Below are 24,121 nucleotides of genomic sequence, written 5' to 3' on the forward strand. Positions count from 1 at the left end.
GCGGCCCGGGCAGGGTTTCTCCGTCGGGTTGAACACGGTGCGCGGGGTGGTTTGCGGCACTAACCAGGCTGTGACTGGCGAAAGCCATTTGTCTCACTAAAAAATTCCACCGGTGAAGCCGGGAGAAGAGCACGCTGAGCAGGACACCCCTTCACTCTGCCCAGCAGAGTTACCCGATGGCTACGTCTGCACATATTCACCAGGGAAGACAGCAGAGTTGAGACTGGTGGTTTCTGCTTGATTTTCTCTCAACTTCCAGCATTTTCAAGAGTTAAAACTGAAGAGTCTGATACTTGAAAATCCCTTGTAGAAAACTAAAGTGCATGTGAAAAAAAAAACCCACAGGGTGTTTTAAATAGGTGGACCCAGTTTGAAATCTGTACTGCTTTGAAATTGCGTCCCTCTTTTTGAAACGCCCTTTAGACCTTCATCAGGTTGTTATGTGAGTGCCAGCATGGCTATTACCAAAAAACCCTTCTAACCACAGGAAAGATGTAAACCCAGCCACACCATCCAGAACACATTAGGAAATTAGTTCTTCTGCATGTTTCTCTGTTTGTGCTCGCCTGACTACATAAAGTATTCAATATGTGAAGGGGGCACCTTGCAGCCACGCAGAGGAAAGCATCGCTATAGGCCTTCACCACAGGTCCCTGCAGGAGCAAGTGTCATATCTCTTCTCCCACAGAAATAACCAATACAACTTTATTGGATGGGGCTTTGAATGGAGCTTTTAGAAAACTGCTCTTACAATATCTTCATTAAAGTAATTTAAAATGATGAGGTTGTATAACTCCTGTCTTGAATTGTTCTGCCCCTGCAAGCCTCATAATAGTGTTCTAGCTGTTTCTGTTAAGAATATACAAACACTGACTCTGCCTGAAACACTCCCTTCCCCTACAAAGCTAAATGGGGCATTACACCCACATCTTGAGGGGTCAGTATTCATATTTGTATCTTTTCTGGCCAACTCAGAGGTAGGAAGGAAAGGAGAAATATTTTACTTTCTATTTAATCAACTCTCTTAGGAGGAAAAAAATATTTTTTTTCAGCATTTATTATACAGATGTGTCCAAAACAATAACAGAGAAAGATCAGAAGAATAGAAAACCCATTTATAAACATGCTACAGTAGAACATACCTATGAAAGCAGCTGAGAGTAGTTTGTTTTGTTCTGAGGTTCTGGTTTCTTTACTTGCATGTTTGTTTTATTTTAAGTGCTTTATGGCAAGATTATTCAGATAAGACTGACATTCCTGTTCACAAAAATAGAACCAAGTGTTTATTTCCAGCATTAACCGTGTGACCCTTAGCTGTCCCCACAGGCTTGTAATATTCCTTAATTCTTCTTGCCTTACATTTGTACCCACTTTACTCTTGCTATTTGAGTGAAATATCACCATTGACATCATGTCATTATTTTACCTTGAACAAGTATGTCTTAGAGATCTGAGCACCAGCAATAAATTCAGAAGTACCTCAATGACTTGTAGGGTTAACATCTACTCTTAAAAGTCATACAGTTTTCAGGCAATTGAAGGCATTCGAAAGTTGTGTTGCCTTTTGCTTAATAATAATAATAATAATAATGCCTTGCTCTTATTCAGCACAACAACAGTCAGTTCCAGTGCTGTCACAAGTGAAGTTGCTGGGGCTCAGATGGCACACCAGACTCATGTGACTCGGGAGCGAGAAGGCAGCTCATTCTAGCGTTGGTTCCATCTTGTACAGATCTATCCAGAGTTAAAATTCGGTAATCAGCACAGTTAGAGATAGGTGAGTGTTCACACAAGTGAAAAACAGAAGGGGCACAGCAAGAACACAGGCAGCTGTCATGTACCTCTCTTTCAGTTTGAAATATATGCCACCTAACCTGGTTGGTTTGACCTAAATTTAAAAGAGGAAAAAAATGCTTTGAATGGCTATCAGTGCTAAAACCTGATGGAGAACAGGGCAAAATGAAAAGAAGGAAGTCTATTTCAAAATCCTCTTACCCTCAAGGTGTTAACATACAGCTGTCCCTCTCTCCTTACTCTTTTACCTTTTCTTCATATAAAGAAGAGAGACAAGCATGTAGGATATTCCAAATCAAGTCAACATCTTTCCATCGTTCAAAGGATCTGCAGTGTTTCCATAAGTAACCTGGATCCGTTCTGATCACTGGAAGCTTTTCCTTAGGCTTTAGAATTGTTTGGACTAGACATTGTGATCGGCACTGCTCAAGAGGTAAGCAGTTGTTGGTAGGCTGAAGTTTGGTCTTCAGCATACCTGTGGCCTGACACATTAACCGCTTTGAATATTGAACTAAAAAGTCTTAACAGGCTCGAGAACCTCACTTGGAGCCAGGACAGAAAACTTTTGTAAGAACATTCAGCCAAGAGTCCGAAAGTCATTACTTACCCTACAGAACAACTGGAAGGTCAAACATGGGACCAACTAGTTTATACACAAAAATACAAGATTCACAGCGTGGATTTCTACAGCTTATAGTATGTGCAGCAGTGAGGCTAATATGTCATTCTGGCCTTTCCAATCTTAAAACAGATCAGTCAAATCTTCTATGGGAAGTTTTGCCAAAGCAAAACTTAAATATTAGTATTTCACAGAGGCTCTATTATGAAAGCTTTAATCTTATTAATGCCATTATTTAGTAATGTATCTGCTAGCAGGGGAAAAGTATTTTGAAGAATCATGTGAGATTTTAAAATAAACCTTGTCAAAATTTATGGCAATTTTACTGTTAAATCTTTTCAAAATATGGCATAGACATTCATCCTCACAAGGAAGAGGCAAGGGAATGAAAGAGCACACAGATGGATCTGATAAGCAGAAATAACTGTCTGAAAGTTAAAGCCAAGAACTTCAACAGAAGTATTCAAAAGCAAAGTGCCCTGCAAATACTTAAGTGATTCACACTTTAAAGGGGTCTTCACATGGGTTATAACATGGATATTTACATTTGAATTTTCACTGGGTGGGATTTACACTGGGTGCTTACCTTGAACAGCTCAGGCTTTAACAAAGCAAAAATACATTTGTTAGCCTTGAGCCTTCAAATATAACTCACCTGGGCTAACATGAGGCACTGAAAGTAGTCTTCCCATGATTTATTTAGACAATGTATTTACCTGTATCTAGCTGTAATATTCAGTATACATCGAAGTGGAAATAATCTTTTACCACTCAACCAGCAGTTGATCCTGGGGCCCCTTTTTTAACTCATCCCTTTGTTATAAAAGTGAATTCAGAGCAAAGATACACCAACACATAGCTGAAAAAGATTCTATTTCAAAGGGCTTTGAGACATGGGAAGGAGGACCCAGTTTTCCAGACTGACTACCCAGTGGCCTGCTGACTGCTCCTGTTTCCAGCTAGGACACTAGTTGTCTCCCAGAAGATACTGATCTTTCCTTGGCAATTAAAATTGAACCACTGTGCAATATGTAAAAAATCATTTGCCTGGAGCATTAATCAAAATGTCATTTAATTGCATGTTTAGTTCACGTGCTCTCTTACAGTTAGCATTATCAATTTGCTCTGGTTAGTTAAAGCATGTACTTAATCCTGTAGAGTGATCTGGTATTACTTACCGACTAAGCCACAATTTGCAAGCTGCAATATATACATACATGTATACACACATGTAGCCTGTGTATTTGGCACTTAAAGCAGAAGAACTTGTGAAAATTATACAGGTTCCTGGTCATTTTTGTATGGAAGCAAATGAAAATACCAGACATTAACGCCCCACATATTATAAGTCTGCGTTCTAAATAAACGCTCTTTTAGGGGACAAGAGGTGGCTTTCCCTGAAGTCACAACATCTCTCATCTTGTTCATCAGGGAGGAAAGGTCAGAGAGGTTCCCTTGGCCGAGGCTCTTGTGAGCTGGTGCAGTCCCATTAAGCACTGTTGGTTCCAGCAAGCACCGTGAGCCTTGGCAGTCCAAAAATGTGAGAAGTAAAACAGGCCCAGGCCTCAAATAACCGGGCAGTATGAAGGAAAGATTCAGGAATAAGAGTTCTTACACCACACTAAGTATCAGCTGAGTTTCTCTGGAGTACGGCGGAAGGTTTTTACCCAGAATAATGCTTATATATACATTTCACATCAGATGGGCTTTACATTTTCTTTTTTTCTGTGAGAACATAAATTATACCTGACAGTGGACTAGAAAAAAGCTGTTAGAATAACAGATTCAAGCTATGATTCAGTGCAAGTGCTGGTGTGAGATACTCTAGTACAAACCAAGACACACACCAGAACCCAGGAGCAAGAAAAGTGTATTTTTATCTTCTAAGATATCAGTGCAAGTCTGCCTGAAGACATTTATCATAAATGTGCAAAACCAGCTGAAGCAAACACCTAACGAGCCTGAGTATTTTAGGAAAAGTAAAGTTTCAGACTTGCTAGACAGTCCAGATTAAAGCAGATTCTCTTAATTAATTATCTATATACTTTTGAGTAGCAATGCTACTGTTGCACAAGGCTTTTAGCATCAGGCCCACAGAGCAGGACAGAATACGTGTGTTCTAAGTAAAGTGAATCAGATAAGACACATAAAGGAATCTTTTCAAATTATTGTCACCTGCAAAGGAATTATTTTTTCAGAAAAAGAAATCTCAAAGAGCAGTAAGATACACTGCTATCAGTTCTGTAATAAGGAACGTGTGGCAGTTTTAGAAGTTAGGTGTTTAAACAAGTCCTCGTTGAACTTGTTTGGTGGGTGGGGGCAGGATGGGGCTGCAGCAGTGGCCTCTGTGAGAAGCCACTAGGAGCCGTCCCCATGTTGCACAGAGCCAGTTCCAGCTGGCTCTGTGATGGACTTGGCACTGGCCAAGGCTGAGCCTGTCAGCAAAGCTGGTGGTGTCTCTGTGAGAACATCGGTGAGAAAGGGTAAAAATACTGTGTGGCATCTGGGAGAGGACTGAGAATGTGTGAGGGAAACAACCCTGCAGACATCAAGGTCAGTGAAGAAGGAGGGGGAGGAGGTGCTCCAGGCACTGCAGGAATCCCCGCAGCCCATGGTGCAGCCCATGGTGATGCCGGCTGTCCCCTGCAGCCCATGGAGGACCCCACGGCAGAGCAGGTGGATGCCCAAAGAGACTGTGACCCCGTGGGAAGCCCACACTGGAGCAGGCTCCTGGCAGGACCTGTGGCCCCATAGAGAGAGAAGCCCACGCTGGAGCAAGTTTGTTGGCAGGACTTGTGACCCTGTGAGTGACCCAGGCTGGACCAGTCTTTTCCTGAGGGACTGCACCCCATGGAAGGAACTCACACTGGAGAAATTAATGAAGAACTGCAGCCTGTGGGAAGCAGTCACACTGGAGAAACTCATGGAGAACTGTCTCCTGTGGGAGAGTCCCTGCACTGGAGCAGGGGAAGAGCATGAGGAGAAGGAGATGAAGTGTTATGAACCGACCACAACTCCCATTCCCCGTCCCCCTGCCCCACTCAGTGGAGAGGAGGTGGAGAAGTTGAGCCAGGGAAGAAGGGGCAGGGGCAAGGTGTGTTTTGTTTTGTTTTTTCCCCCCTCTTTTCCTCACTATCTCTGTTTTTAATTGTCAATAAATTACATTAATTTTGAGTCTGTTTTGCCCATGATGATAACTGGCCAAGCAATCTCCCTGTCTTTATCTTGACAAGGAGGTAAGGAGCTTTTTCATCTGTTTTCTTCCCCTGTTGCTGAGGAGAGGGAGTGAGAGAGCGGCTGGGTGGGTGCCCGGCAGCCAGCCAAAGTCAACCCACCACAGAACTCCACTGTTCACCCATTTCCAGATGGAAACCTAACATACACCGTACAGACTTGCACAGCACATATCCTCAAGTGTCACGCAAGGCATATTCTCTTTCTGCCACTACTATAAGATCAGTGCAAAATCTCCAACACGGGTTTCTCCCCCACACTACATACCTTATTTTCAACCAAATCAGTTTGTTTTCCTGTACAATGATCATTCTAGAATAACGTTATTCACACATGAAAAAATATTTTTAAACATAAATAGGACTGAATGCTAAATTCAACCCTGCTGGCAATAGCATAGGCTCTGCAATCACAGTCAAGATGCAATTAACTGTCTTTTGTGTGGGTTTTTTTTCTCCCCTCCCTCTGTTTCCCCCCCCTGGAAGATGTGTTCAACTCAAAACCTGACATTTCTAAGCCCATGGTCTCTTTTCATCATCTTAGAGAGGCAGTAAACAAGTTTGATTAAAACCAAACTTAAAACGATACATCATGATCCAAGGAAAAGATTTTATTTTAGGGCTAACAAGTTGATAATAAATAAAATAATATAATGATGTAATAACAGATGTTCTCATGCACTTAACACATACAATAATGCTGGCTTACACTGCTGTTTGGAGAAACTGAGAAGAGGTATTTGGCAATATTATAAGTTTGAATGGTTTAAAGGTTATAGGACAAGAAATTCTTTCTGCTGTTTTTACATTTCTTTTATACAAATTGAAATAAATATTAATACATCTATTTTTCCTCAGAATTTATGTTCACTCTTAACATGCCCGATAACTAAGCCACAGTAATATACAACTGCCAAGAAAAAGTATTTATGAATTATACTTATTAATTACTTATTCCTAAAAATGTATCATATTTATGCCACATTGTGCAAGCTCTTTAGGTAAAATTAGATTTTTAGGAAAAATTGCAGAAAATTTAAAGTCATTAAAACATATCCAGTGCAAAGGCCAGTCTAGTCCACACATTATGGTACTGTAATGTAACCAATATAATTTAAATAATAAAACATGCCTATATGATTCAGAGGAAGCTGCATATGGTTTATGTTTTAAAGATCTGACATCTAATATGCAGATTCTGCAATATCAGACACTTTTCAACTCTTCATGAGATGGCAAAATAATGTTAAGACATTATAAATAGGCTTTTTTTTTTTTTAGGATAACTCACATTAACAGTACTACAGTGGCCAAAAAAGACAAACTATTATAATAGAAATAAATCTGATTAAAAAATTAAATATTCCAATTAACACTGAAAAAGTGTTTGTAATCATTATTTACAATTAATCAATGATACCAGTGTATAACTTCACACAGTCAAAGTGATACCACCTTCCAAGCAAATACCACCTGTCGTATCTCCATTCAAGTGTTCGATTGTAGTATGTTCTTTATGCACAACATCTCAGTTTAAAGAAGGAGATCGATCTGTGGTCCAGAGTAATTCTATGTATGGCCATTTGGTTTGCAGGCAGCGTTTTACAGGAGTATCGTCAGTCTGTAGCATTGGCTCTTCAAAACCCATAACAACTGCTGTGCCTTCTACATACATGACCTGTCAAAAGAAAAACAATTATGTCAGCCTGTTTGTTTAAAAATCCTAAGATGAGAAAGATGAGATGATTCTTTTCACAGGGTTAGGAGAGGATGTGTTATGATACTTTTTTTTTACTACAAAAATAAAATCTGTGAAATTTTATATATTTTTTTTTTTTTAATGAAATGAGGTATGAAATTAAAAAAACCAACCCTAATCTCTTAGACTCAAGTGCCTGAAAACCCTGATCAGGCCATATTCACTTCACTGTTTACTTTGAGAGACAGTAAAGGGCAAAATGGGGAAAAAAATAATCTAGGAAATGCAATGCAAATATTCTGAGACAACATATGTTCTACTACTGTTACAATGCAACATTGTTATTTCATAAGGACAGTGTTCCTTAGACTTAACTTTATGGAATTTATTTTCCATGAAATGGAACTTCTGTTGCAAATCAGCTCTATTCATACAACAATATTTTAAATGCTCTGAAAAGAAAAAATTGTTTAAATTTTCTTGATTATGTATATATGTTCAATGGTGAAGATAAATGCATCGTTTAATGCTTTTGCCTACATTTTAGGGTATGAAACTGCTGGAGATTTTATAAGGTTAATGTTAAGGACTTGACTCCAAGCTATTTCAAAGACTGAGTATATACATCTTAAAAGGTCTCCTTACTTGAAATAATTTTTGCTCCTCATGTCTATTAATGCCTTACACTCTTCTACCCTAAATGCTAATTCAGAACTAACTCAGAAGCAGTCATGGTATATTAAGGATACCCCTCCTTCCAAGAAAGCTGAAAATGAAAGAGGTTGCTTTTGTATTCACTGAGTGGTTCAAAAAAATATTGATTTTTTGATGCAAGGCTTTTTTCTCCCAAAAATCCAAACATCTTAATTTCCATGTAGGGTTACTTACAGAAATTGCAGTTTGTCTGTGTTACACCTCCATTGTCTTTTACAGTTCAGGTCCCCCTTCTCATGGATAAGCATGAGAAATGCTATGTTCAAAACTCATAGGTTAGCCATCCAGTACACTATACAAGCTAAAATATGACTAGGAGCACAAAGCAGCTTCCAATTCCAAATGTATAATTTTGGAAGGAAATTATCAAAATAATTGTTTTGTAAAATGTTTGTTTCAAGTTAAAGTATTTTGCATGTAACTATCATCAATTTTGCATGTTAATTGTTATTAGGGCTAGATTGATGTTTCTTAAATCTTACCTTTTCATTATAGTTAGATTGCTTCAGTCCATTGTAATGGTAAACAGTGAATGACTCCGAAATCCTGGAGTCCTAGTAGAAAGAAGACAGTTAATTTGACATGATATATACATCCTGCCTTGCCAGTCTCTTCTCTTTACAACTAGACAGATGCATTAAAACAGCAAGTCATGGTTCTTCTTTGTTCACCTGGACACTCTGAACTACATACAGCTTCAGCACTGACCAGGTAGAAACTGTCCTAATTTTTAAAGTCGGACACCTTAAGTAGTGGCCACATTTCTGTGTACTTATGTTTATTTGGATGCTATGAAGTTAAATATTTACTAAGGACCAGATTCAACCTCCACCTCCCCATTTGAGAGCTAAAAAGTAATTTACACCTGTGCCTGCCTAACTGTGCACTAATTGTGAAGACACCTGTGCAGCAGCGGCCCAGTGGCAGCTGTTCTGCCTTTCTCAATCATTACCATTCCAGGTGTTTAAACACTTTAGTCCTAGAAGGACTGAAAAGCTTTGCATTTCACTCAATCAAGGAACACAAATCAGGTGTAATATCATCTCTTTTATATCTGCTGGACCAGGCTCCAAAGAAAAGCTTATCCTTGTTTAAGTACATGGAAGTAAAGGCTGGAATGAGAAGATATCTGTTCAGGTTACAGGACATCCATCAGGTTATGAAAAGCCCTCATTCATTTTTCTCCTCTTAAATGATTCACAAACCTTATCTCTGTATGGGTCTCTCATGGCAACCTTGGCTACTCAGTGGTGGGAGGGTGGTGAAAAGGAAGGTAAGCAGTAACTCTACTTACAGAGATAAATAAAATGAAGCTTTGCTGCAAAGGAAAGAGACACTTTTTTTCCCTGAGGAAGGTATGCTCACCCTGAAGAAAAAGAAGTGCTGCCTTCCAGTTCCTGTCCCATGGGTGTTAAGAATTTCATGCAGTAATTGTTTCCCAAAAAAGGGCTACCAGGGAATTCAGGAATCCTCTTGCCCAGGTGAGTGTCCTAAGCACTGAAGAGTCAGGCTTGCCCTCTCAAGCTGAATGATCTTTGAATGTTTTTATTCTAAGCCAACAGCTTTGAAAAGGAAAGCTGATACACCTTCCTGCTTTTGATGTGGAATTTAGTAATTTCTAGGAGAGCAAGAATGGGGGTTTGAATATTCTCAGCAAAGATGGAATTGAGGCAACAGAGGCAACAGCCCCAGCTGACGGCTGTTTTCTCCTCCAGCCACCCCTGGCCTGCAGTACCAGACAGCTTGGGCACAGCCAAGTAGAGAGGATGGGCCTTCGCTTTCTGAATTTCATTCTAAGCATCTGAGGCCTAAAATTAAGCAGTGGAGTCTTCAAGATTTGCAAGTGTAAAATAACTGTAAGAAATAAGATTAAATTATATTCAGTTGTAAAGATATTTCCACTTCTGGATATACAAATGAAAGTAAGAAGAATCAGTTGGGAAATACACAATGCAGATGTAATTCTGTAAATCTCAAGAAAACGAACACTCTAACTCCTCCTTTTTCCTGTAGATGATGAATCATCTCTTAATGATGTATTCAGTCCCTACCATCTTTGGCAGTGCAGTTCTAGTGTCTTCTGAATGACCAGATTGTTCCATAGTACAGAATACTACATCCAGACAGCGCTGCAAAACCCTTAACAAAGACACTCTTGCTGAAGGCATTTTGAAAATATTAGTTCCACATTTCCTTGGTTGTAAAAATTAAGCCATATAGTTTCAATGACATGTTAAGCCACAAAAGCCTCCAAAGTCCTCCTCTCAGCCCCTTTCTGGCCTCCACCTGGGTAGCTTTCTGTTCCTGGGGAAAGCCTCTCTCTTCCGCCAACACAAGCATTTGCATGGCCGTGGAACAAGTCCCTACAAACCTACAAAGGGAGCGCTCATCCAACCAGTTCCCTCTTCTGGTTTATCACATATCTGTACCAAGAGGGTGCTGGTGGCAGGAAGGAGGGAGCATGAAGGCGGGAAAATGTGACCACAGGGAGGACAGGACAGTGGTGCTGGGTGAACGTGTCTATCTTAATGAACATATGGAACAGACTGAGAGTTTGAAAATATTTCCCATTACCCTGGCAGATACTGACTTCCATATATGCTAAACATAACCCTATTATGACTTTTTGTTAAACTGTCACAAATTTTACAGTATTAGAGAACTACATAAAAAGTTTTAAATATATTTGCAACCTTTCCCAATTTGCTAGCAATTATAGCAGACATTTGTAATATTGACAAAACCAATAAGGTCACTTATTCTCAGAAAAAAACAAACTCAGATGAACTTTCTAAGTAACCAGTTCAATTTCATATGCAAAATGATTATAAGTTTCCTGAAGTTAATTTTAGAACTTGTCACTACAATGGAGTTCCTTTCCAGTGTGAAGCTGACAAAATCACAGACACCTTATGCAAAACAGAAGCCAACAGTTTGTTGTGTAATACAAGAAGTTACTTGCTGGTCAGTTGTGTTGAATGCATGCAATACTTATTACTAAAAGTAGCTCTGTGATACTGATGGAAGTGTTTCATGAATCTCAAAGACAAGCAGAGCAGACAACGCTCTACAGCAATAAAGCTATATTGATTACCTGCTCAGGGAAGAATTCTTGCAGAAAGGGACCCAGTAATATAATTCCCAGTCCTTCTGGGTCTAATTTGGTCTTCATGAGGTTTACACTATGACAAAAACATTGAATATAAAAGTATGAGTAAGACATTTTTATTCTTGCATGACTAAATTATGCTGTACTACCACGGTACTGGCTGCCAAGTATAGCAATACTATTCTATTTTTAATCATTAAGTGACAACTGCACCAGAATGGCATGCAAGTTGCCAAAACATGGTTATTTTTAAATAAAAGTAATCTGTTCTTTTAAATTAAATAAGTGATAATTCTGAAGGACCACCATATTTGGTAAAATAATTTGAAACCCATATAATACAAATCCAGGTTTACAGCCCAAAAGGCATTTTGCTGTCTTGTTAGCATTCTTGAATTTAAGATACATAAACCAGTCATCTTTTAAATACAGCTCCCTAACTGCCAAACAACCTGCTTTTAAAAGGAGATTTGAGAAGCCTCCAAGATTTTCTAAGTACACCGAAATAAAATTTAACAGATCTAGTTCTTATTTACATCATGTTCTTGATATCAGAGAAGCCAAAACAAATAAACAATGAAAATATTAACAGTACTAATCTGAAAGCCTTGCCGCATGAATATGGTATAATTTCAGGTCACTAAAAATGAATGTCAATTATAACTTTATATTTCTGTTTAAAAAACATATCTCTACAGGCATCAGATCACTTAAACATTTATCTGCATCTACCTTCCTCTTGCCTAAGTTACAAGTTGTACCGTACACAAAAATGTCCTCAATGGGTCAAACCAACAGAGCATCTTGCCCAGTATCCTGTCTCTGACACTGGTCAGTAGTGAGTGCTTGTGACAGAGTACAACAGGGCAAACATACAGTGATATCCTTAGTCCACCCTCCCCATTTCCAGCAGTCTGCTGCTCAAAGACATCTTCAGTGACAGACAGTATCTAAAAGACATGTATTTTTTCTTTCCATGCATGTACCTAATTGGCTTTGAACCCATATACACTTGTGGCATTTGATAAACTCCACTGATAAAATTAAAATAGAACTATAGACACTGGGAATAAGTAGTTCCTGATTTGAACCTGTCATCTGATAGTTCAGTTTGATGACACCTCATTTTTGTATTGTGACAAGCAATTAACAATTATTCCCTATTTATTATGAAACTCCTGATTTTAGAAACCTCTCTCACATACCAACGGTTGTCTGTCTTTTCCAGATTGATCAGTCCTAACCTAGTTCTTGCTTGTAGTAATGACATTCTGTACCTTTGATTAGCCTCGTTGCCTTCCTGATACCTTTCTACAATGTTCTTTTTTTTTAAGATGGAGTGAAATCTCATGCATTTATACAATGGCGTAATTCCTAGAAACCCCACTCCATTCATCTATCCCTGATTATGGGTTTAAAATCTGTTTCCTAAATGGCAATTATCTACTTCACAGCCCAAAAATGTGTCTGTAAAATTAGGATTGTTTTATCTCACATGCAATCAATCTACATTTACTGTATTGACACTTCTCTGTTACCCTGTCTTCCAGTAACTTCTGCTGCTCTTCCACACCATTTTTTAGTACCTTGAATGCTTTTGTGTCAGCAGCAAACTATTATATTAATGCCTACCTTCACATCCTCACCAAACTTCACAAACCTAACGCAAATTCCTGTAAAATTCCTCTAATGATTTCTCTCCATTAAGAAAAAATGACATTTTTATCCTTTGATCAGTTATTTACCTACAAGAAAACCCTCCTTCCTATCCCATGTTTACACATGAAAGATTTACATGTGAATTTTCCCCAAGTGGGCCTTAAAAAAATCCTTTTGTAAGTACTGTTGTCTATTTGTCACCTTCTTGTTCTGGTACTGTCTGGTCCCAGGACAGTTAACAGTGCGATGTAACCTAAAACACTTCAGCAATTTGATTCTGATGTTTCTTCAAAGACTGGGGGTTTTTACTTATCTTGACACTTCATGCTCTTACATTACTCTGACCACTCATAAAAAGGTTTAAGTGTGGAAACCTCCCTGTAATCTTTCCCAGAGAAGATGAGAACTAATCCCTTTTGTCTTCCCCAGTGAACATGAAGAGGAATTCACTACTTTTCTTACTGACTGAATTCTTTTTAATACTGGGGATCACCTATCAGAACTACAGACCTCTTGCAAGTCTCCTGGTTCTGATTGGCTTAAAAAAATACTGTTAGCTTTTATTTTATAACTTTGCAGATTAGTCGTCAGAAGATTTTAACTATGCTCTACTTTGTTCTTACATTTAATGTTCCATATATGTAGATACTCCCCTGTATTTTTCACATAGGAATTATATTTTCCCTTCAGAAAACACAGTCTTAGCTTCTCAGAGCTGCCTCCTTTATCACCTCGGCTTTTAACCACCCTGGTCTCTTCTGTCAGGGGCTATGGGCAAAAAGCGTCTTTCTATCTAAGCTCTTATTGATTATTGTTGCATGTAAGCATTTCATCCCTCTGGCTACCACTTTGTCTTCATTTTTAAGTATCTTCCTTTCTTGGTCCTACCATAGTACTAGTAGTAAATTATTTGGCCTCTTTTTGTTTCTGCCTCAATACGCACAGAATACATTACACAATTCTTAAGAGGGTGGTTCTGTTAAGTTCCTTGGAAGAAGAACTTTAAAATTCAAAAACATTACTGTGATATCCTATAAACTACGTTAATTTAGTATCTGAAAGTTTCACTGCTCAAGTGAAACTACAACTGAGGACTTGCAAGATACTGGACTTTCTTTAACCCTTCTATTGTTCATTCTTACTGCTCTCAAAGTACAAAATTTAAGATATTTCAGTAGCTGTCTGAAACCTGCTCAAATTCTTGAAATGCTGTAACGGAGTTCTAAAAACACTGTGCTTGTAAACAGAACCAAGGCAGACTGAAGTAAAGATCATTTTGAAAATGCACTTCAAATTATGTCAGAAAATTAAAGAAAGCTATATGGTTGCTAATGAAATAGAAGAACTGTTTAAAAATGCAGACCCATACTAAGCTTTTAAGTATGGGCAGTGCATTTTAATAAATTTAATACAATTTGATTGCTGTATGTTTCAACTGATGCTTTTTCATTCAGCAAATAGCTAATGCCATTCAGTGCTACCAAAACAAGTGCATGTATGTGTTTCAGTCACTCCAGTGCCAGGTCTGGCATCTTATGACTGTTACGAATGTTGGGGTGGTGACATTGGTGGCTGTTATGGCTGAGAAGTGTGGGGGGACAAAATCCTCCAGCAGTGGTCAAATAGACAGATCGGGTAAAATGTTTTAAATCAGCTAAACCTAGATAGACAGATATACTCAAGTCTGTGCCCTGAAGAATATCAGGTGTTCTTGTAGAAAGAAACCGACAAAACAAACAAGAGAGCTGGGTTCTCAGATTTATTTACTAGAACACTAGAAAATGTTACTAAAATCACATGCAATGGCATTCAGTATTGGAATGGCTAATCCACCCTGTTGATGCACATCTGCTCTACAAAGTTTTCCCCTCTATAATTATGAACTCTAAGCAGGTCTGACTGTTATTCATCTTGAGATTCTGAGAAGCTTAAAGCCTTGGACTGGATGATGACAAAGAATTTCCATTTAGTTCTTGAACTAAAAAATGTAAATAGTACTCTTGGAAGCAATGCCTTTAATTTCATTTATAAACAAACAAACAAAAACCAACCAGAAAATCCTGTATGGAATTTGAAATGTGTTATTTATACTTGTGTTTCACATTAAATAGACAGGACATCCAGAACCAAAAGAGGGTAGGTCCACAAGATGGTAACATCAGACAACATCTTTATTTAAGAGGAGATGTTTCAAGACTGAATATTCCATGGCTTGATTAGGGCTTTTCAATGTAGCAGGCGTTCTGACTGGCTCTTCCTACATCAATTTATATTCAATGTGCTATGGACAATAAAATAGGCCAGGGCTGTGCCACAAACACCCCGAGGGCCAAATAGTCAAATGGAAAAACTGCTGAATGCAGAAAGAAGATTTTTTGCAGATTTATTGAGACAGCAGAACAAATACATCAAAAGAAAGTGTCTCAGACCTATTTAAACTATGGCTTTTTTCTTTCTCTCCTTTTGAAAAAATCTTTTGCAGATTTCACCACTCATTGATGTAATATGAATGGCAGCCTTTTGGTCTTGTGTTTTCTTTGGTTTTAGTTTCCTCAGGGTCTTTTGATTTCAATTTTCACTCCTATTTTCCAGAGATAACAACTCAGGAAACTTCCTTGTACTTAATATTCAACAAGAGGGAAAATGGCATCAATCAAATTTCAGATGGCTGGGGTAAGTAAACTTGCAGCCTCCACGGACATTCTACAGGAATAACCAATTTAGACTCCAATAAACTGGTCTGTATGTTTATGAAAGAACAGAACCATCTCTTGGAGATGGGAGAAAGTTCAAGCACGTGGTTCTCCTTTCTGGGTTAAGCATTTAATGGCAAAACATGGTAAGCTTTGACACTGAAGGTTAACTGCTGTCACTGAATATTGGTCCTGTCTGTCCATATAGGATCTAAAATAAACTACCTTTTAAATTTGTTAGTTTTAACTCTAATCCTAGGAATCAAGGTGTCATTTCTGGAAACAAATTACACTTATAAACACTTCAAGGTACTGAGTGTTGGTGGAAGCAAAAGTTTAACTGAAGCCATTTCAGCTTCAAACTCTGCAGACAGACCCAGCGGCAACGCAACACTCATCCGCCTCTGAGCACCTTGCTTGGTTCCTCTTTTGTCACCGTTTCACCCTCATTAACGCACAGAAATATATTCACAACTGCCTCCTCAATATGTAGTAATGCAGCAGGTCCGAAGGGTTTTCTGGCTTCTAGTTATCACTACTGAAGTTAGAGACATTTTAATTTGAATTCCTCCCATTTAATTTAAGGCTGACTTAAATAGTTCAAAATAACATTCTGTGCCCAGAATGCAAGCTACAGAAAATACAGAAGAAACCCTAAATTATAATTCATATATAGTCAATTGAACACATAAAATCACTTAGATTATAATTAATATGTGGTTAATTATACTTCTGTAGTATTTACATTTTATTATACTTACTATTCAGGATCTGAAACAAGGTCCAGAGCCTTCATTACATCTTCTAGCAGAGTGTCAGGTATGAAACCATTATCTGAAGAAGTAGCAGAGCTTCTCATTAGAAAAATAAACAAAATGCTTTCCTGGAGTACAAATTTTTCTCAAAAATACAAATACTGCACATCCTTCTCTCTCAAATTTGCAAACAAATGGTGGGGTTCTAGAAGGAACACAATTTTCAAACAACTCAGAAATTGTGGGTTTATCATCCATACACTTAAAAGCTTAATAATTGCTAAGAATTAAATCTCTCTGTAGCGATTTCCAGTAGATACCTTGGGATAATGACTGTACATTTTTTCCTTTTAGTTAAAATAGCACCTGAATGTTAGACATGCTCCATCTTCCAAAACAGAAAATTTTCTACATATGGCACGTACATTCAAGAACAAAGTTTCATGAAGAATGAAATCATAGCAGAATTATTTTATGAAAACGTAATATGAGAAATCAAATGAAATTTAAACTTTATGTTAATTACAAAAAAAAACCTTACAAGGTTAAAAAGCTTATGCTCTAAGAACTCTGCCTCCTATTGCACAACACTGTACTCAACCTCCCTTACTACTGAATTCTCAGAAAATTTCTTCATATCACTTGTAGTTGACCATATTGAAAATATCTTAAGTACTAAGTATTTCATTCCTTTCTTAATCAGCTCAGGTGTAAACAGTGGAAAAAACAATGGATTTGAAAGTGCGGTATTTGCAACAAATTTTGGAAAACATTGGTCCTATTTTTGAAGAGATACCCCACACAATGCAATATTTATTCCTAATTGGAATTTGTCTTTACTGAATGAGTAAATTCTGATTATAAAATCTTGTTTCAGGAAAAAGTACAGCCCTTACCCTCAGGGTCATATGTCTGGAAAACCCTTCTAGCTTGTTCTGAAGGTGCTTCAGGAGCAACAAGGGCCATATCCTTAAGGAAAAAAAAAAGAAAGAAAACAAAGGAAAAAAAACTTTCAGAATATCCTTAATTCAGATAATTAGTAAGGAAATGTTTAGCCACGCTACACAGGTTTGGACCTTAAATTAATGAAAATTTAAATACAACAAAAGAATAATTACAGTCATTCAGCAATATTGCTGACAGAGATGTAAAACAACCAAGAAACATGTTAAAGATCATTCCACAAATTCCAAGAAAAATTTGATTTCAGTCTTTTCATGCAGATGTTGTGGCACAAAAACTAATTGGAGAGTACATGTATTATGTGGAGATTTAGATTTCTAGTATCATTTTTTAATATCTGAAAACACCAGAGAAATTCAGTGAGTGTACTACATATACATTGAAACATATAAAAATTATTTAGATAGAAAGCTGTGGGAGGATGTGTTGAAGCCCATTTCACAGGATTGCAGAGCACAAATTTGTTATGTGCAGGAAAATGTGTGATTTCAGTAGTAGCTGTTGTAATGCTTTTATTTATCTATGACTTTTATCATCTCAAATACAATCAAGCTTTCCAAAACATACAGAGAGGCACATGTCTATCTCCAGCAAAAAAGCGCATCCCTCTGGTTTTAAGCCAAAAGCATTATTATAAAAAAGTGAAATTGTTTAAGTCATTAATAAGAAATGAAAGGTGCCATCTACAGGGTAAGAAAGGCACTATTCAAGATACCCTTCAGTTTAAAAAGATATGAAAACTTGATGTTCAAATAGAACATGAAACTCCAAAATAGAGCTCCAAAAACTGCTTGCTAGAAGTACTTAGGTCCTACATCTCCTCTTGCAAATTTGTGATCACTTTGCTCTAAGGGAAACACTGCAATACCCTCTCTATAGTTTTTCTTCCCGTCAAAGCGAAAATTTAATGTTACCTGCTATGCTATGAACAGCAAACACAACCCCCCAGAAATAGCAGCATTGACATCACTCTGAAAAACATTAAACCCTGGAAATACACTTTTGTTCACAGTGTATTAACTGATTAGTTACAAATCAAAAAGTTACCTTAAGCTGTTTTACAAAGTATACATAATCTTTTATTTCCAGTTTATTTCAACTTTGCTTTCCAAAGATGACTTAGATTTTCTTGAAAGAGAAAATCACATCAACATCCTCTCATTATACCTGTATGTGCCAAGGGTGAACTTTGGTCTAAACTGTACAAGTCTGTATTGCTTCATTAGAAGGAAGGCACAGAAAAGAAATCAGAAAATGTAAAATTAAAAGATGCATAATGACCTACTGTTCTTTTACCAGATTAAGAAAACTGCTTCAGGAAAATAACAGAAACAAACCATATATTTGACCAAAATTCCACTCTTAACTGCTTTCTTGTAATAGCTGACTTCAAATCAGCCAAGAATTTTAAGTATACACCTAATGGCATCCAGCATATACTTAAAAAACTTCCCTAAATGAAAGACAACTGCTTAGGACACACCAACAGGGATGACATAGGACACAAGACACTTAAAAATAACAGGCCACAATTTTACTTCGAGCACATGAACGATACAGCTATCATGTGCCTAAGGTGCTTATAGTGGGGGTTGCAGAGCTCCCCCCTCATTTCCACGCACAGCAGAGACAAATACTTGGTCTTATACAGGATCATATTAGACAAAAAGTTGAAAGGAGACATCTGCCCTGTCTTCCAAGGCTCTAGATCACCAGCCCATTATATTTTCCCTCCTAAGGGCTGCTCCATTGCCACTTGAGCACAATGCAAACATCTACACTACCAAGTGATGCAGCGCATGGAGGGAAGGATTTGGGTTCAGTGTCCTGTGATGTATTAAGGGCATCCACACCACATCTTTACTGGCAATGAGGCTCGTGCCAAACCTCAGCCCACAAAGCACACTGTGCAGGAGCAGAGACAGCTGCTCTGAGCCCTTGTGTTCACACTGCAGGCTGAGCACTTTGGGCTTGTCTCGTTTGGAGAAAAGGAGGCTGAGGGGTGACTTCATGGCTCTCTACAGCTTCCTAAAACGTGGAGGTGGCGAGGGCGGTGCTGAGCTCTTCTCCCCGGGATCCAGTGACAGAACATGTAGGAGCAGTTCAAGGCTGCGTCAGGGGATCTTTAGACTGCACATTAGGAAGCATTTATATATTGAGAGTGAACAGGCTCCCTAGAGAGGTGGTTGATTCCCCAAGCCTGTCAAGTGTTTAAGAGGCAACTGGACATGCCCTTAAAAACACAGCAGAAATTTTGGACAGCCCTGAACTGGTCAGGCAATTGGACTAGATCATTCTGTAAGTCCCTCCCAACTAAAATTATTCTATTCTATTCTATTCTATTCTATTCTATTCTATTCTATTCTATTCTATTCTATTCTATTCTATTCTATTCTATTCTATTCTATTCTATGCTATGCTATGCTATGCTATGCTATGCTATGCTATGCTATGCTATTCCTGTAAAATTTAAGAGTTGGTCACATATTACCAAAAAGTCTGGAATACTCCAGAATTGGAAAAGTTTCATTTTGGGGGGGTCAATATTACAGAAAATATTAAGTAGGGGTAGATTGCACTATCAGTGAATTACAGCACACTCCTGCAATGAGTTCTCAGTTTTAAATAGATGATGCCATAGTATACAGAACATAATAACCAAAAAAATGGCCAGTGATTTTTATATTTAGGATTTAATTCTAAAGAGGGGATATATTTATGGCAGGTTCTTATTAATGAATTAGCAGCTCACGGAAGCAGCGTAACAAAGGAGAACTCGTAAACAAATTCCCTGCTCTGGAAGGATATCACCAAAGTAACTTCCAGCTGCACAGACAAATTAACTCCAATGCAAACTACACAGTTCTACTTCGGTTTAAGGGTATGCAGTTCTTTCCACAAAATCTTAATGTAATTCAAGAGTAAAGACTATCATTTGTGTTGTCCTCCCTCCAAATTCTCTTGTTAATGTAGTACTTTCTATAGTTTCATGTGATGCAAAACAGATTTTAAAAAATAAGTCTCCTGGAACTACCAACAAATTTTTGATAGTTCAACAGCAAATAACGTGCATTTCTGTTAGCTTATTAATGTTCCTTTGTTACTTCACTGCACATATACATGGAAGAAGAAGTCAACTGAATGTATCACACTCAGTAATGAAAACTCTCCATGTCTCTCAACAGAACTTTTAAATATGATTAAGCCTCCCAATTATTACATTAATGCTTTTTTATTCATTAAGTCTGATTTACTGACGCCCTAAGGAAGTAATTTCAGGAAGCAACTTAGAAAAGTTACCTGCCTTGGAGAGATGACCAGAAAAACCCACCCCCTCTTATCTTCAAAATAATTCTAACCTTTCACTGAGACTGTTATCCTATAAATAACAACAAATGCAAGATTTTAATCCTGTATATACAAATCCCATGCACCTCCTAACTTATCATGTCATTTGTTTCCAGTATCAAGAAAACTTTCAAAGTTCAACTAGTCTGTATATCTGTATCCGGGGCATGGGGGAGAAAAAATGTAACATACCTTCTTCAGGCAGCAAAGCTGAAAATGTGACAAACATCTAACAAAAATGTGTATCAGCTGCCCAGGCTGACATTTCAGTATATGTGCCAAAATATACCCCCCCCCCCCCCAGACTTATGAATTGTATTTTGATGTATTCCATGCACTGAAAGTTCCATATAAGGGAATCTCATCAGCAGTTAATTATAATTATTTCCAATAGTAAGTGCATGTCCCAAAATCGTGTTTCGCTCACTGGCTCTTGTGATAAACAAACAAGACATTTTATGTTACTTTGAAAAATTATTCTCATCAGAAGTACCAGCTATTTTAAGATCCCATGTTTACCCTGAGAAGCAAAAAATACTCTTCATAAGTTTTAATGAAAACATTCCAGAAGTTTTCATTCTACAAATCAAAAGCAGAACATAATGGCAAAGCTGCACTCACATCCTGGCTATGAATTTTTAAAAAGATTCTGCCCTGAAAGTCCTGCTTCCCTTGAAAATTAAATCTGTTCACATATGGACTGCTGTTCTACACCACTACTGTTGAGTGATACATTGAAGAATTACATATTGTAGTGCTAACTTTCTTCTTAAAAAATTGCTTAAGGACAATATAGAAACAATGATAATTTATCCAACAATTTAACTTGCTACAAGAATACTGATTATTTAATCCAGTCTTGTATTACAGAGAAAAGTGTGCATTTTTCAATGCCATAATCAGTGGCTTTCAAGCCAGCAACTTTTCCAAAATGGTTTCCTAAGAAAACAAAGTTGATGGGATCTCTGAAACCAATCTCCACCACTCTAGCTGACTTCTGAATCCATTGCCCTATTTCAGTTTTATTCGACAGAGTGGGTGGAGTCTCACAACTGGTTGCTGAAACCGGAAGCCACACAGGGAGGAAAGATACACATTTGTACTCCCAGCCAGGGAAGGCAGAACCCAGCTGCGAATCACTGTGCTCAGCAACAGGGGGACAACCAGCCAGCCAGCACGGGCACAAGCCTGGACCTGTGACCGCAGGCCTGGCTGCTGTTGGGTGGACCATCACAGGAGGCACGTGGTGGGTTACTGAAGCAGGTATTTGTGTGTAGGGGAGAGGGAGACAGAGAAGGTAAAGACAAAAATGGAAAGGAAAAGGGTAAAAAAAAAAATAATAATTAAGAAAGGGTGTAGGAGACAAGCTACTGGAAGACAAGCTTCAGGTGGTCTGCTCTGTTCTACTCAAGGCACAAGTTAAACAAGGTGAAATATAATACCCATCTCTTCAACCATGCATGCCATCAGTGGCAGTTTTTAACAGTGGTGAAGTAAAAAGATAAAACTCAGATCAATCCCAATACTGTGAGACTACCCAAGCAACACCCAATGCATGGTGAAGAGGAAAGAATGCCACTTGATCTCACTGTGGAGTTGTTCAAAAAGAATTTGATTCTAAATGGAGGTAAGATTATTTTGGAGACTATCTTTTGAAAGAGAAAAGATGTTTCATCCAGTCCTACTGATGTACGACATGACTGTACCATTATGACTTGGATGCACAAGTCTTCCACATATGACCAGAATGCATTTCAAACTGGATAGCACTCTAAAGTAAGAATGTGAAGCTTCAATTCCTCCTGTGGCTGTAATCCATCTGCAATGAATCTTCAGATCTGTAAAAGCCACATCCAATGTCAGTATCCTGGAGGACAAAGAGACTCAGAAAAAGTCTCTTTTTCAAATGCTGAAGGGATCCTGCCACCAAAGCCAGAACTGATGAGGTGCTCTTAACAGCCTGAGAAATAACAACCCACTTAACTGAGGGAGAACAGACTGAATGCAGCTTTATTTGGGGGAAAAGAGCAGAAGCGTCATATGCAGCACCACACATACAAATGAGGTTAAGTGTCCTAAAGGTGTCAGATACAGTTTTACTTGCAGAAACTGGCTAGGAAGTGAATTGGAGAAGAAAATGTAATGTAGACTGGTGTCAGTTCACAAGTAGGAAAGCTATCATTGCTCCAGAAGTAAAAAAAGGTTTAAAGTCTTGCTGTGATATAAAATTTAGTTGTTGACTCTCACTGAGACTGAGAAGATTAAACAGAACCTGGGCATTGCTTGAAACTAAATAAACAGCTTTCCTGTAGGTCTTCCTAGGAGCCAATTATCAAATCAAGGAAAGAAGAAGAATCCTTCAGATCTGAAATAAGAGGCTGTTATTATCATCATACAAAGAACTGAACAGGTATGGAAAGGCCATAGATCTTTTTTCCTCTTAGGCACTGCTAAGTAGAAGCTGAGATTGCTGAGGTATTTGGTTACTGTCTATAAAAATACTCATCAACATAGCATCTACTGTCAGTTTAAGCAGACTATTGTGACGGGTCCCTGAAAAGGGACAGAGTTGGAAAATTATGCTGTGTCAAAAAAACAAATGAAATCCTACAGCCCCCACCTATGAAGTCAATACTAAAGCATTTGATGTTATTTGACATCAATGTGATTTGAAAGACTCTGAACAGAGAGATGGCCAATAAAGACAGGTTCAGGATTCCCATTTCTGCTCAGGTCCTCATCATCCACACCAATAGTTTGGAAGGGCCACTGCCCATCGTTGTTGCAGTGACAGAAGTATCCTCTCCAGGCTGCTTACAACGCTTTTCTTGTGCTGGCTGGTGGAATATGAGATTGTTCTGTGGCATATTCTATGAAAAAAAGGCTTTCAAAAATGTCAAACAACTAGAAAATACCCACAGAATACTTTAAGGAGTAGAAGATTTTCCACCTTGAGGCCTGCACATGGAAGAACTGAAAGAAATGTCCTCGACTTAGCTGTCTCTATACAGGAGGTCTGCAGCCACATATGTTTCCACTTCAGGATGTCGGGTGTCAAAGATCATGTCCTGGATCCTCCTCAGCCTTGAACAGGGGCTTTTGGTCCACGTAGGATCCAGAAAAAGCCAAAAGAAAATAATTTCCTTGAACAAAAGAGGGAAAAGACAAAAAGGGCAGCATGCCACCCCCAAGGTAGCACGGTTCTTATCATGGGTCAGAAAATATAATACAGGCCTTGTACTTCAGACCAGAAAAAGATGACACAGTTTATCTGAAAGTGTTCATCAAGGGGCAGAGGTGGTGGTGGAGGAGAAATTCACACATAGCAATTTGTTTCAACAAGGTGGCTGAAAGGAAGCAAACTGGCTCCAGTAGCACTCTGCCTTGTGAGGAAGAGTGGAAGGATTATTGCCTTTACTTTACAGTACCTGCAGCACCTGACTGGTGCTGCAAATGGAAGAGTTCTCAACAGGGCAGAAGGAAAAGCCACACATGGATGACTATTTCAGATCCTTTTTCACCCTCACCCGCACTA

The 24,121-nt window shown here is 38.3% G+C and overlaps 1 protein-coding gene across 4 annotated transcripts in view; it reads right to left on the reverse strand.

Annotated features, from left to right (window-relative positions):
• Positions 1 to 6,242: 6,242 nt before the first annotated feature.
• Positions 6,243 to 24,121, reverse strand: part of MINDY3 (MINDY lysine 48 deubiquitinase 3) — a 55,107-nt gene continuing 37,228 nt past the window's right edge. For all 4 annotated transcript variants that reach the window (XM_080338535.1, XM_080338534.1, XM_080338536.1 and 1 more), the window contains 5 exons: positions 17,172 to 17,244; positions 16,282 to 16,354; positions 11,154 to 11,241; positions 8,542 to 8,613; positions 6,243 to 7,324 (listed from right to left, as the gene is read on the reverse strand). In XM_080338535.1, the coding sequence (XP_080194661.1) occupies positions 7,175 to 7,324; positions 8,542 to 8,613; positions 11,154 to 11,241; positions 16,282 to 16,354; positions 17,172 to 17,244 (456 nt within the window). In that variant the 3' untranslated portion in view covers positions 6,243 to 7,174. The remainder of the gene's footprint in view (positions 7,325 to 8,541; positions 8,614 to 11,153; positions 11,242 to 16,281; positions 16,355 to 17,171; positions 17,245 to 24,121) is intronic.

This window comes from Nesoenas mayeri (genome assembly GCF_963082525.1).
Source record: "Nesoenas mayeri genome assembly, chromosome: 2".
Classification (NCBI taxonomy): domain Eukaryota; kingdom Metazoa; phylum Chordata; class Aves; order Columbiformes; family Columbidae; genus Nesoenas; species Nesoenas mayeri.